At 40.9% G+C, this 15,225-nt stretch overlaps 1 protein-coding gene across 3 annotated transcripts in view; it reads right to left on the reverse strand.

Annotated features, from left to right (window-relative positions):
• Positions 1 to 15,225, reverse strand: part of BIRC6 (baculoviral IAP repeat containing 6) — a 175,647-nt gene that overhangs the window by 18,715 nt on the left and 141,707 nt on the right. For all 3 annotated transcript variants that reach the window (XM_021392468.1, XM_021392466.1, XM_021392467.1), the window contains exons 66-67: positions 9,677 to 9,887; positions 2,641 to 2,786 (exon numbers count right to left, since the gene is read on the reverse strand). In XM_021392468.1, the coding sequence (XP_021248143.1) occupies positions 2,641 to 2,786; positions 9,677 to 9,887 (357 nt within the window). The remainder of the gene's footprint in view (positions 1 to 2,640; positions 2,787 to 9,676; positions 9,888 to 15,225) is intronic.

The raw sequence follows: 15,225 nt of genomic DNA on the forward strand, positions 1-15,225 counted from the left end.
TTCTTCCTAATATCTAACCTAAACCTCCCCCTTTTCAGTTTAAAGCCACTCCCCTTTGTCCTTTTGCTATCTACCTGTGTAAAAAGTCGGTCCCCCTCCTGCTTGTAAGCTCCTTTCACAATTACTGGAAGATCACAGTGAGGTCTCCCTTAAGACTTCTCTTTCCCAAGCTAAACAATCCCAACTCCCTCACCTTTCATCACAGGAGAGGTGCTCCAGCCCTCTGATCATGACTCTCCTCTGGACCCATTTCAACAGCTCAGCATCCTTCTTGTACTGGGTGCCCTAAGTCTGGATGCAGTACTCCAGATGGGGCCTCATGAGGGCAGAGCTGAGGGGGACAGTCACCTCCCTTGCCCTGCAGGCCACCCCTCTTTTGATGCAACCCAGGATACCATTGGATGTCTGGGCTGCAAGCTGGCTTATGTCCAGCTTTTCATCCACCAGGACCCCCAAGTCCTTCTCAGCAGGGCTGCTCTCAAGGAGTTCCATCTACCAGTCTGTACTCTTATCTAGGATTGCCCTGACCCAAGTGCAACACCTTGTACTTGGCCTTATTAAACCTCAGCAGGTTCTGGTGGTCCCACTTTTCAAGTCTGTCCAGGTCCCTCTGGATGGCATCCCATCTTTCTATTGTATTGACTGCACCACTCAGCTTAGTGTCTTCAGCAAACTTGCTGAGCATACACTCAATCCCACAGTCTAAGTCGTTGATAAAGATGTTGAAGAGCACCAGTCCCAAGATGGTCCCAAGGGGGACACCACTCATGACCAGCCTCCTCCTGGATGTAGAACCACTGACCACAACCCTCTGGCTATGACCATCCAGCCAATTCTTTATTCACTAAACAGTCCATCCTTCAAATCCGTATCTCTCCAATTTAGAGATAAGGATGTGGTCCAGAACCATGTCAAAGGCCTTGCACAAGTCCAGATAGACAACATCAGTTGCCCTTCCTCGGTCCACCCATGACATCACTCCATCATGGAAGGCCACCAGATTAGTGAGGCACAACCTGCCCTTGGTGAAGCCTCGCTTGCTGTTTCAGATCACCTCCTCATCTCTCATGTGCCTTCACATCTCTTCCAGGAGGATCCAATCCTGGATCTTCCCAGTCACAGAGGTGGGGCTCACCAGCCTGCCGTTACCTATGTCTTCATTTCTCCCTTTCTTAAAAATGGGAGTGACGTTCCCTTTTTCCAGTCACTGAGGACTTCACCTGACAGCCACGACTTTTCAAATATATGGGAGAGCAGCTCATCAACCACATCAGCCAGCTCCTTCAGGAGCCCAGGATGCATATTGCCCAGCCCCATAGACTTGTACACATTCAGCCCCATGAGGTGGTCTCAGACTTGCTCTGCTCTTACACTGGGAGGGATTTTGCTCCCCCGACCCCAGCTTGGAAATTCAGGGACACGAGAGGGAGCGACTTGAGAAGCGTGACAGCAAAGACTGATGCAAACAAGTCATTAAGTACTTCAGCCTTCCCCACAGCTGAGAAGGCCAGTTTTCACTTTTCATTTATCAGAGGGGGTACGCTCTCCTTTCCCTGTCTCTTGTGATCAATGTACCTAAAGAAATCCTCCTTGCTGTTTTTTACATCCCTTGCTAGTTTAATTCCATCCATGCTTTGGCTTTCTTGATCCCATCCCTGCACATCCTGACAGCATCCCTGTATTCCCCTGCTTCCATTGCTTTTACTTTTCCTTCTTTTCTCTCAGCCTTACCAGCAGGTTCTTGCTTAGCTACGCTGGTTTCCTGCCTCTTCTGCCTGATTTCTTATTCTGGAGGATGGAGAGCTAGTGCTCTCAGAAACACATTCTTAAAGTGCTTCCAGCTCTGTTCTGTTCCTTTGTCCCTAAGGACATTTTCCCAGGAGATCGCTTCCAACAATTCCTTAAACAACCTGATGTTTGATCTCCTGAAGTCCTGACTCCACTCTTTGCCAGGCCCACATTCCTTGAGATCACTAACTTGACCAGGGCACGGTCGCTGCAGTCCAGGCTGCCTCTGATCTTAACCTCTTTAACCACCTCTGCATTTCTCACTATTACTTTTCTGTTGTCATAGGTTGTTCTGTTCATCATCCAAACAGCCAAATAAAGATGGTTATCTCAGCTCAGGAATAATTCAAGACCAGTGCTGTTATGAATATTCCTTTATCCACTCTCCAATATCAGGAGCTGGTTATAAACTCCTTCACAGAACGTGCTCTCACTAATTAGGCCACTTCATCTTAGCTCTCTTTACTGGACAATGAAGAGGTTGGTTGGCTGTATGCAGTTCAATTCACGATTCAGATTTTTGTTCTGCATATAGCCATGCTAATTCACAAGGTTTAGCTTTAATAGCAAAGGCTTGCTACTACAGGTTCTCTCTCTTGTCTTCTAACAGGAAAAACAATGTACTACACAATGGTGCAGAAAGTTGTGAGATGTCCTCTAACTAACTTGAATTATTCTATATCCTGATTTTAGAATTTAAGACTAACACAAGGTTCCAAACAAGTACACATGAAAACGTAGCCAGTCACTAGGGCCAGGGGGAAGTCTTTTCTCTCGCAATTTTTAAATTGCCTGGGAATGAATAACCACAATAACCACTACTCAGTGTTTATAAAAGTATTTCTATTTTACCTTGGTTTGCCTGGCGTAAGCTGGTGGTAGCAGCATAAACTATCTCAGCAGTCTTCTGGATGTCTGGTACCAAAAGTGTCAGTCCCTCTGGTTCTTGATCAGAAGTATCTGGCTTTACTCCCGCTTTAGCCTTGTCTTTTTTAGACCTGCGGACATACAGACATATTTATATATTTTGATTGTGATAACTCAGTCTTTACCAGCATACTCGGTTACTGAAATGAAGATGTGGTATTTGATAGTAACTGTGCCTGTTTCAGAATATTTAAGAGCTGGAATAAATTTACACTGTTATACTGCAAATCTTAGAGATTCTAATGCTAATAAGCACTCCCTGCCCCATCTTCCCAGCTGTTTTCTGTAAATATTTTAATAGCATGTATCATAGAATATCTCAAGTTGGAAGGGATCCATAAGGATCATGGAGTCCAGCTCCTCCTTTATGGAGGATTCTTTTTCAAAGATCTCAATACCCACCAGAACACAGAGCAACAACCCCAAATTGTCCAGCCAGGATCACAAATACAGGGTTCTGATGCAAGTCACAGAGCTGAAGACCTCATGAGCTCGTTGAATGGTAGGATTTAGGATCCCTGTTCACTAAACAGAGGATTTAAAATCCTCATTCACTAAATGGAAGGATTCAGGATCCCAGAAGGACCCTTCCCTTGCATTAGCCCCTAATCTGAGGTCTGCCCTGTGCTAAAGGTGACAGCCTCGTGGGTCACCAGAGATGATTCCATGCAGAGGTGATGACAACCACAGAGATCTACTGCTCCTGCAGTAAGTGTGGGCATGGTGCACGTGTGGTGGAGAAATAATGCTGTACTGAGAAGATGCTTAATAAAAATGGACATCAATTCAGTCCCGTATAGTCCCCAAATGTGACCTGAACTGAGTGCTCAGCCTCACCTGCCCTTACAAGAGCAGCCTGGGAAACTGCTCTGCGTTGCATCACTTCACCAGAACTTTGCTCATTTTAAGATCTAAACACGATAAACAGCCAAAAAGCTGCAGCTTTCTTTCCCACTACCATACCTAGAAGCAAAACAAAGCTACCTTAGCAAGAATAATTAGCAATGTAATGCTTTGATGTTCCAAACATATATTTTAGTAAATATCAATTACAATATGCTTGCTTTCTTTTGAACTAGGCTGAAATAATGCATAAATAACTAATCTCTAAAGTATTGCAAAGAGGTGATTACATCAATAACAAAAGTCTTTGCACCGCACCTAATAAAATGAGAACATCACTAGACTACATTAATAACAAAATTCATTACTGCAGCATGGTGCAGTTTCTGTGTTCCAAACTTAATCCAAAGTGACGTTAGCCCATTGCTGACTTCAAGCAACTGAGCTTTCAGATACTCCAAGTCAGGAGGAGCGCACTGAAGGAAAACAGTGTATAGTTCAGAGTTTAAGACTACCAAATCTTTTGGTATCTAGATTAGAATATCAGCTTATTGTGATTAATCCTGCACAGCTGATGTTGCTTCAGGACTACCTTCTCTACATACTCAGTTATATACGCAATTACTTGGAGATATTCACAGCGCTTTATAGTTTTGCAGTTTATTTACAATCAGCATATGGTAAATCAAACAATTCCCCAGACTCCAGATGGGGAAGTCTGCCGAGGGTTCCCCAGTGGTACAGACTTTCACACTGATTACAATTTTTGAAGTTCACACAGTTTTGTCATTGCTAGCCTCCTGAGACAGAACTGAACTTCACTGTCAGCATCACTCCCAGGACAAATTTACAGCAATACCAAAGATGATTTTTTGGTCCCCAAACCTATTTCTTAGTAAAATCTCAAACACGTGATATTATTTTGTGTTCTAACAAAAAAAAACAACACTTAGGTGAGCATTCTCCCCTTTGTGAGCATGTGTAATATGGGCAAAACAAATGATTAGCTGCAGAAACATTGTCCTCCCTTCTTGGTACCATCTCCACTCTATGGTGCTGCTGCAGCTCTCCATGCTGTGCGTCACACACACATCTCAGAAGGCTAAAGAGATCCCAGCTGGAGAGAGGGAGTTGCTAAGAATTGCAGATGCTCTCCCAAAAAATTATGAACGAGGAGATGAAATACTGAAACTGAAATGATAAAGACAGAAGGATCCTTCCATCCTTCCTGCACTGTAGCAGCCTGCACATACGTTTACGCACACGGATAAACTAGCAGTGTTATCACATTCCTGAGCTCTGAGTTTTTCAGTATTTCAAAGAACCTGAAGAACCAGTAATACTCATGAATAATTATCTAAGGTAGAAAATACAGCCATTTAACTATTTTGATGTACATTTTCTCTATTTTTAGAAAACATTTCAATGTCTGTGTTATGCTGTATATTTCTTTCCACCAAGATTTTGTGTATAAAGCAAAATGTATCAGTTAATTAATACAGGCCAAACTTTTGTCTAAATGTTACAATTTTCAGAGTAGAGGAAGAGCCAAATATTTGATTAGGACTTAGAAACCTGCCTTGCAGTTTTTCACCCACTGAAGGAGAAGTGGACAATATCATGTCAACTCACATTTAAAAGGATGACAGTAACTAATATATTTGCTAGAGAAGACAGCAGTGTACATGCTAATAATTTAAGCCATTAATTTAGCTTGTGCTCGAAGATGACAGCCTTCTTTTCACGCAGTGCTAAATGAATAATGAATGATACACTCCCAAGGCAACTTTAATTTTTAAAGCCAATACTTAGAGTTACTCACTCATGCCAGGTACTTAGAGGTAAACGTGACAATATGGAATGACACATTTATCAAATTATTCACAAAATAAAGGCAGTGAACCATTCTGTACTGCAGAGATGTTGCTTGGAACAGAGTTTGGCTCTGTTTTATACTGATGGACTCTTTGTTGTGATTAAATTGCCACGAGTTTGGTATCAACCAGCCCTAATGTCCCACACCTTCTGTAGGTTTGCACAGACACCAAATAGATGCGTGTTGCTTCCAGTAACCTACAGACTTTTAAACCAATATCCTGAAATGTGGCAAAACAAGCAAGGCAACCTGCCTTTGCAAACAGAACCGACAAAGCCTACCAGCCTCCTCCGAGATGGCTCCGCACTCTCATCCTCGGGGCTTCAAGCACTGTATTTACAGACACTAAATTGAAGATTTCAAACCTACAAAGATTGCAGGACTGCTCCCTGCCGCCACTCATAAACTCTGAACACGACATTGAGAGTTCCTCAGGAGAAACTGGCAGTGGTTTTTGCTTTTAAAAAATAATAATTAAAAAATTACATCCAAATTACACCCAAATACTTGAGACTTGATTAGAAAGGAAACCGTTGTTTGCAGAATGCACCATTTCATTTAGAAGTTCCGCAAAATATCAGTGGAGACACTGAAGAACTATAGCAGGGAAAATGCCTCAGGCTCAGCTGATTATATTCTAACATCTTCACACAACAGAAAAACAATAAGCTCTAACAACAACGTGACAGGCAGGGTCAGACACCTTCTGACCATCCTGGAACTGTGCTGCATTAACCCTTAGCAGCAGAGTGACAAGTGACAGAAGTGTGTAAGACCATGGAATACAGATCTCCCCGAAGGAGTTATCACTCGGGCCAGGGTGACATGAAAAGTAAAAGCATTTCTAGATAGGAATTTCTAGACATAGGCTTGCTCTATTCCGCATTATACAAATGACCCGTCAGCTTATTTTGTCAAACTGAAGCATTTGCCACAGAGTTCACAAAGTAGACGGCTGTTCAGACATGCCTGCTTTGCTGCACAGAGTTCTCTGCAGCAGAGGGTTCAGCCAGGAGAACAAATGTCTCAAACTCACCGTAGGGACAACCCTCTCTGCAAGCCCAACACTGCAGTTAGCGATGGCTTTGCCTCCCTATTAGACCAATAGTCATGAGAGCATCTCATTCCTAAATGTCGTCTCCATTATCCAGAAGGTTGTTGACTTTTCAATTCAGTGTTACCTTCAGCACTTGAAGGTAAATGAAACCGAATGCTAACTGGAATCCAAAACCAAACTGTTCCCCTTGAATTTTGGATGGAAGTCATGTTCCATCATGGAAGTAACACTTGATAGACATGCAAGCAGAACTGCTGTTCAGGTAAAGAAAAATGCTATCTTTGAAAGCAGATCCCATAATTACGTTGTTCTTAAAGCATTTGACCTAAGAAGGGCAGCAGATTGTCCCATTTAAGTAATTCATGCCAACACTTCGTTATACTGCTGGCAAACCTTCAGCTAAAAGGCTGAGAATTAAAACCTTCCACCCCAATGATTCCAGGCTGTCCAGGCTGTTGGTATTTTCATCCTTCTCTACATACAGCTTTAAAGACAAACAGTATTATGCTTAAACCAACGAGCAAAAGACAAGATTTCTTTCTGTGCTGATATACCAAAATAATGCAAGAAAGGCACACTGATAATATAACTGAACCAATTACGAATTTTTTTTTAATTCATCAGTTATTAATACTGATAATAATTCTGTGCCGAAAGAACTATTCTTTATTTTCAGATCCTAAGGTGACACTGAAGAACTATTAGTACCATGTTTTATTTTATCAAAATGAAAAAGAGTATATGAGTAGTAGTGGTCAAGTGCCATTCTCACTGAGAATCTTTTTGGACTTTAACTTAGGGAAGTGACATGAGAAGGCACAGGTTTCCATGCCTAATAAATCTGAGACTACCCAACAGATGCCCAGATTAACAGAACAAAGAAATATTTGTACTGGAAATGAATTACGCAGAAGCCAAATACAATTTTCTTTCCTATTTTAAGAGGATTGAATACACTGTGATCTACCTATGACTGCCACCAAAGCACAAGTGGGCAGTTCTAGGGTAGGTATCGAATATAAAGTAGTATTATTCTCTTTCTCTTGTATTAAGTCAGCAAGAAAATTGCACCGTGGTACTACATGCTTCATATGCACAACTAGAAAGCTAAGTTAAAAAGAATTAGAGAAATTCACAAGTTAAGCCCATCAGCATCTATAAGAAATTATTCCAAATAATGGGATTCCTGCTCAAAATCTCAAGTACGGATTGGCATATGTTCTCAGTTTACAATGGGAGAAAAACATTCTACAAACACCTTTTCCTGATATTATATTTACCTCAATTTCATGATATTTCAGCATATGCTTAAGGAGAGCATTACGTTTTTCAGGGAAAGATGAATATTGTTTCTTAATGAGCCAACTTCGTATTGGAAGCAATTGAAGAGAACCCAAGAAGCCTCTTAACTGCTGGTGGCAGAAAATTATTAAAAGATTACGAATGGAAATCTGAATTGCAGCATTTGCCTTTCAGTTCTCTCACTCCCCTCAGCCAGGGCATAAAAAGTTGACTCAACCATTACAAAGAAAAAAAACCAAACACCCAAATCCTCAGCTCTGGAAACCAGAAAGGTTGGAGACACAACCAGAAACAGATGAAAAGCTGGTTGTGAAATCTGAACCAACTCCAGTACCTGCCAGAGGCACAAGGGATTGGGAAGCATGCAGGGGCTCCTTGCTTCTGTGAGTGCCAGTCCAGTGACTGTTCCTTCAAGCAACAAACACATGCAGTGCCAGCTTAATTTGTCAGCTGATTTATACAAAGTCCTCTCACACTTGTCTCTCGCCCTGTGAGCCATAGCAAAAGTTCAACCTTTTGTGTAAGTCAGCAGTGAGAGCTCAGTGACAGCAGAAAGCCATAGTTTTGCAAAGTGAGAATCAATGATCAAATTCACTCAGAATTGCTCTGAGAAGATGGCTTGGTCTTTGAAACTAAACAGCAAACTAATCCCCAAAAGAACCAGAAGAAAGACAAAACTAAGTTGTTTGGGCTGTTAAAATTATACAAAATTGCACTGTATTTATCCAGAACATGCAGTTCTTCTTTGTCAAAAGAATGAATTTAGAAGGGGAAAAACAATTTAGCAATACAGGTACTGGATGTTACTGAACAGAACAGGAAAAAGACTGCTGGTCTAAACCTTGCAGTTGTCCAAGATCTATGGCCCAACCAGCCTGGGACAGATAATAGGACAATAATACCAGGTCTGACAAAGCAAGTTGTCATTTATGACTTGGCCGTGTGACTTTCCTTAAGAAGTCCCCTGAACTCTGGACAGTGTGCAGAACAAGCCTGTATGGCTTTATACTGCAAGCCTTACACAGCCAGATAGCTTCACCGCAGAGAAGGGATTCAGACACTTCTCCATTTGTTTGCTAATGGCTCTGTCAGACTGCAGGAGTGCTTGACAAGCTGTCAAATGTGGAGTTTCTTGGAACAGGGTAGAAGACCTTGAAGCCTGGCACAGATGGCTCCAGGGCATTCATATGTAATTTCAAATCATCTTCATCATCCCAGCTCACCTCTAAAGCTCACGTTAATAGAAAGATTAACTGTTGTAGAATCACCGTGTGCAGAAGCATGCTTTACATACATAGTGCCAACAGATAACACTAGTCAAAAAACTTCAGCTACCTTATGCTTCCAGTATACAGGTAGGATTCTCACTACAAATAACAACTAAGTCTCTTGCCTTCTTAATCTCGTACTTCCTGACAGATCACAAAAAGGCTTCTCTACTAACCAGTTAGCTGCTGACCGACAATCCACTGAGGAATCCTTACTCACCAGGTAAAGTGGCACAGTGCCACGTAGAAGAAACTTGGGATATTTCTAGTAAAAAATACTGTCTGGTTGAACCCTCCTCAATCCTGTCCTTTACAGAATGGGCATGTTTAAAGAGCTTCCAAGGAATGCTCCCGCTTTCAGACTGACAGCAGGAAATGTGAAGTCCTCAATGAAGAAAGAAATTTGAAATTTGAAGCTCCCAGATTCTTAAGCAGCACTCCTCTTTCTGAGAAAAGTATGAAACCCATCAACTTATTTGTGTCATGGAAAAAAAATTCTAGTAAGTAGCATAACAAAATAGAATATACACAAAGTAAACACAAACGTACATCAAGCAGATGGCATGTTCTCAGTCTGGACAATGGCTTAATGGTTGTGATAATAAGAACAGTTACCTCAGTCGGTTGGTATAGGTATCTACACAGGTCTTCATTTTAGCCAACAAGGTCCCAACAGAAGCTTGTGACTCCAACTGTTCTTCCTCCTCTTCACTATTTTCTCCAGACAGAGGAAGCAATAATGGCACCATTGACGTGCAAGATGCAATAGCACGGAGTAATTCTAACAGGGCTCGGTAGAGAGGGACGTGTCGGGCCATATCCAAAACTAAGAGGAAAAACAATTTACATTTATTACTAAAACTGTATCAAATTAATTATTAAAACGTTAATGACAGTTATAAAACATGGTATTTTGTAACAGCCATTTAAAATTTAAGTTCAGTTTTAATTGGCTTGTCCAGAATAAATTGGGAAGATACCTGGAAAACAAAGGTTAGCAAAAGACACAAGAGGACAAAAGAAGAAGTGCTAATGAGGTACACAGTAGGATTAGCACACAAACAATTATTTTCTGGAAGCTTATTACACAAACCTGGCTCATGGTGCATGCCAACAGAAATGGCAAACAAACATCTATAGGGGAGAAATTCTAATCTTTTACTCCAAGACAAAGTAAAAAGCTTTATAGTGTAGCAGTGCAGCATTTGGTATTCCAATAGCATAAGCATTAATAAAGAAAGATTTCAATATCCTCCACTTTATGTATGGTTACCTTCTCCTTTGGGAAAATTTGTGTTACTGCAGGAACATTTGTTGTCATGAAATAAATGAATTTATCTGCTAAGAGGTCTAGCTTTTCTCCTTTCCACGTAGAAAGCATCATCTTAAAAAACAATTATGCATTCTTCAGAGCATGCACTATTTGAAAAAGATGCATATTTTATCCGCACACTTGTGAACCACAAACCAGTAAAGATGAATAAGAAGATAAACTAGGCAGGCAAAGTTCACTGTCTAGTGTTGCTCAGAATGATATAAGTAACTGTGGCCAGAACATAGGTATCAGCTCTTCTAAGTAGGAAAGACATGCAGAGACACACATGATTCTAATGAATTCTCTAGCACCACATTGTTTATTTTTCTTTTCCACTTGCCTGGACAAATATGCAATGGATGTCATTTCAACTGACTTTATATCATTAATAGAAATCCTGAAAATGTAGCAATACGCAGATACTTTAACACAGCTGCTTCCTCTGTCCCCAGGACATACTATTTTTAACCTAACTGAAGAAAAAAAAGCCGTCGCTCTAGTTCAAAGTATTTACAAATGACTGAGTTTGATAAAATACATTTCTGCTTTTTCCAACACACACACACAAAAATTAACTGACAACTTGCATTAGGACAGAATGAAGCACAGAAGAACTCTTTAATGTTTCATTTAGCACATCTCACCCTCCAAGCTAAAGCATATCACAGACTTTCACGTCCCATTACCGATCCCTTAGTACTAAATGCAGCATGATGGGTCAGGATAAATAGCCAACTAAAATTCAACAAGCGAGTTTATCCAAGTTTTCAGCTGGATTTCTCTCTTCTTTGATCAAGAGTTTGCTGTTCGTATTTTGAAACTACTAGAACACCCCAAACTCTTGACTGGGCAAAGATTTTTTGAGTTGAACAGAAGGAAGATTTACTGAAACAAGGCATTAATCTGTCAGGTCTAGTATCACAGCTCTGAAAATACCCTGTGCTTAAATATATCACATATTTACATCAAACTTCAATGAATTTAAACACTGGCATTTAAGAAAATCAGCTGCTGATTTGCCATAATATATATAAATACACACATCCATTCCTTATGCTCAGTGCCTCCTCTGCAGTGAACAAAGACTGCCCACAGAAAAATTCCCAGAATGTTTAAATGCTCATTAAAGCAACAAGAACAGGTCTGAGGTGAAGAGGTCTGTGTGAAGGGCTGGTGCATCTGGGCTCCTGGACAAAAAGGGTGAGGGGAAAACAAAGACATGAGCTAAAACCCCCTGGCCCATCCCTCCTCAGTCCACCTCCAGCCTGCAGTGCTGAAACCATATAAACAACAGCAGTCTGTTATGAGACAGCTGGGGGAAGGATAAACACCAACCTTTTGATAACCACAGTAGTTCACTAGGGAGAACTTTGCTCTTTCTTTCTGTAATTTAACCAACAAATTTTCACAAGGCCAGAAAACGTCATTTCAAATCCTTCAGTGCCTGCTTGCCCTCTCCTCCTTGGCTGGCTGGAGAGTTATGTTCAAATTCACTGTTGTGAGGGAAACTGATGTAACTTTAACATGGAAATGTTTTCCAGGAAGAAAGGACAGAATTTATGTTTTTATCAGATTCAGCTAACTTACGCTGCTTTGCAATTGTTCCCTCGTGAGGTAAATGAAAAGCATTCGCTTGGTTTCAATTTAAACTCTCTACTTCTAGGGAACAACTACCATTTTTTATTTTTATTTTTTACTTCCACAATTTATCATTGTTTTTAAAATATTGCCTTCTAGACTCTTCTATCTCAATTCCTTGTTATCACCATGTCTTACATTAGTTTTGTTAATTACACATATTAAAGATTATGACTTCTGCAAGTAAGCTTGTCCAGAATACCAGAGAAGAATTCCCCCTAGCCCTCCAGTGTAAAACCATACAGAGGGGAAAATTTTCTCTCTTGAGACTGGATATCTGAGTAAGTAAAAAACTTGCTGTAAAGAACTCAAAATTGGCAAATTGCTGCTTATTATCTTTACTGGGCACTTCATCTACTTCTAGTGCCTCCTTTACTTCAAATGAGACAGGATGCCAAACTGACTGCAGCATGTGTTTTCTGAAATACGATAAGAGTATATTTACTTTTAATTAAATGTCCCAAATTTGATTACGCTCCATTTTTAAGTTGCCGTGCTTAAGCCACTAGGAGTACACGATGCTGCTCTGTAAAAGAGCTACCTGGCCCAGCCCTGCTGCTGTGTCCAACCCCTGCTACCTGGGCCAGCCATGTGCACTCACGTGGCCACAGAACCTTCCAGAAGTGATGCAGAGCATAGCAGAGCCTCAACGATCAGCGTGGAGAGCTCAGGCTCCAGCATCATCATCATTGCTCCTAGTTTGCAACATATTAAGTTAGCTGGGATCTATGAGGTATATGTCTTTCCTTTAGATACATTAGCTATGTAGATGGGAGAGTATTTCAGAAATATAAATGATATGGCTCTTAAAAAAAAAAGTTATTTAGATCTTGTATTTAAGTCCTTTATGGGAACCAAAATTAAAAGGAATCAAATTTTCTACGCATGATATCATGGAGAAAAATATAAAACGCAAATCTGAAAATTAAGAAATCCTATTTCCATCAAATAGAAGCAACAGAACCTTTAGACTACCATCCTTACATACCTGTACCTCGCTGCCCATGATCACAGCAATTTGGCTTTTAAGCAAATATAAACATCAATGTAGAACAAGTGTTACAAGTAAGCCACTGTGATGAAGCATGCTGTACCTTGGGGACATATGGAACTTTTTTTTCTGTCTTACTGAATTGGGCAATGCAAGCCTACAATAACATTTTATTGATGTTAAGTACGGTGCCTTCTTGCGTCCGATTTCCTTTTCTACACATTAGAAAATAAAAATAAGTAATTTTGCTTATAGAGGTTCTATAATTTGAATAGTTTTAGTACATCTTAAATATATCAGAATTATTTTTATACAGGTGCTTCAGTTGTATGAGAAGGCACTAAAAATGAAAAAAATGAAAACAGGAGATTGAAATTCTTGGCTTTGTATAAAAGACAGATGGATACATTATCCAGGATTTTCTCCTACTCCAGCACCAAAAATATTATTCAATAATTACAAATATCTGTTAGCATCCTGCTGCAGTATTTGCAATTTTGAAAGGAAATGAAGGCTAAAAATAAGTCAAGAATGGCGATTCATAAAATCACGCTTCCCTTGTACCTGAACAGTGAGCAGTTCTGACTGGGGGCTGGTGGACGGGAGAAGAAACTGAAGTCATTTTAAGAACTCACCACTTTCAGAAGGTGCTAAACATCTGTCTTTGGAAAATGCCCATCTTTCACAACCACCAAAAGGCCGTGAGATAGGAAGGCACCTACCGCATCATCAAGGAGTTCTAAACACAATCTAGTTATTCCCAGAAAATAACTGATTTAGGTTCAAAAACTGTGATTTTAAAAGATTTGGATTGCTTTCCACATCTATTTATGCATCATTGATAAAGCACTATTTCTGAAGAGGACTTAAGTCTATCCATAGAATCACCAAGGTTGAAAAAGACCTACAAGATCATCCAGTCCAACCATCCACCTACCACCAATAACCCCACTAAACCATGTCTCTCAACGCTATATCTAAACGTTTCTTGAACACCTCCAGGGACAGTGACTCCACCACCTCCCTGGGCAGCCCATTCCAGCGCCTGACCACTCTTTCAGAAAAGCAGAATTTCCTAATGTCCAGCCTAAATCTCCCCTGGTGCAGCTTGAGGCCATTCCCCCTCATCCTGTCACTAGTTACAAGAGAGAAGAGGCCGATCCCCAGCTCACTACAACCTCCCTTCAGGTAGTTACAGAGAGCGATGATGTCTCCTCTGAGCCTCCTCTTCTCCAGACTGAACAATCCCAGCTCCCTCAGCTGCTCCTCATAAGGCCTGTGCTCTAGACCCCTCACCAGCTTTGTCGCCCTCCTCTGAACACGCTCCAGGGCCTCAATGCCTTTCTTGCAGTGAGGGGCCCAAAACCAGCGCTGAGTACAGAGGGACAATGACTTCCCTACTCCTACTGGCAACACTATTTCTGATACAAGCCAGGATGCCATTGGCCTTCTTGGCCACCTGGGCACACTGCTGGCTCATGCTCAGCCGAGCATCGACCAATACCCCCAGGTCCGTTTCCTCCACACAACCATCCAGCCACTCTGCCCCAAGCCTGTAGCGTTGCCTGGGGTTGTTGTGGCCAAAGTGCAGGACTCTGCACTTGCTCTTGTTGAACCTCATCCCATTGGCTTCAGCCCAGAGATCCAGCCTGTCCAGATCTCTCTGTAGGGCCTCTCTACCCCCAGGCAGATTGACACTTCCTGCCAGCTTGATGTTGTCTGCAAACTTACTGAGGGTGCTCTCAATGCCCTCATCCATATGCAATTATAACCTCGGTAAGTGAAAAAGCACGCGAGGGCAGGTAGCTTCATAGGATCAAGGTATTGCCTTAAATCGTGTAAGTAACTGTAACAAGATAATGCCCCGGTGAGTCTAATACGTTTGCTTTCTTTTAATATTATACAGTATTCAAACAAAGAATAGCCAGGCCTAATGGCCCATTAAATAGATAATATGGAGGAGCAATAAATTTTTCTGCAATTCATTTAGCAACCTCAGTACAACTTAACTGGGTATGAGTAAGATTATAAAACTTATTTCCATTGTAATGGACGTTTAAAACATAATGCAAAGATAAACATTTATTTTACAATATAAGAAATGATTAGTATAGTATACACACTATATTAAAAACATTCACACGTTACAGTAGATTGAAGAAATAGAGAAGAATAATTTCTAAGAAAATGATGCCAAGTTCTGCCTTACTAGGATCTAAC

Source organism: Numida meleagris, chromosome 3 (assembly GCF_002078875.1).
Source record: "Numida meleagris isolate 19003 breed g44 Domestic line chromosome 3, NumMel1.0, whole genome shotgun sequence".
In the NCBI taxonomy this organism is placed as follows: Eukaryota; Metazoa; Chordata; class Aves; order Galliformes; family Numididae; genus Numida; species Numida meleagris.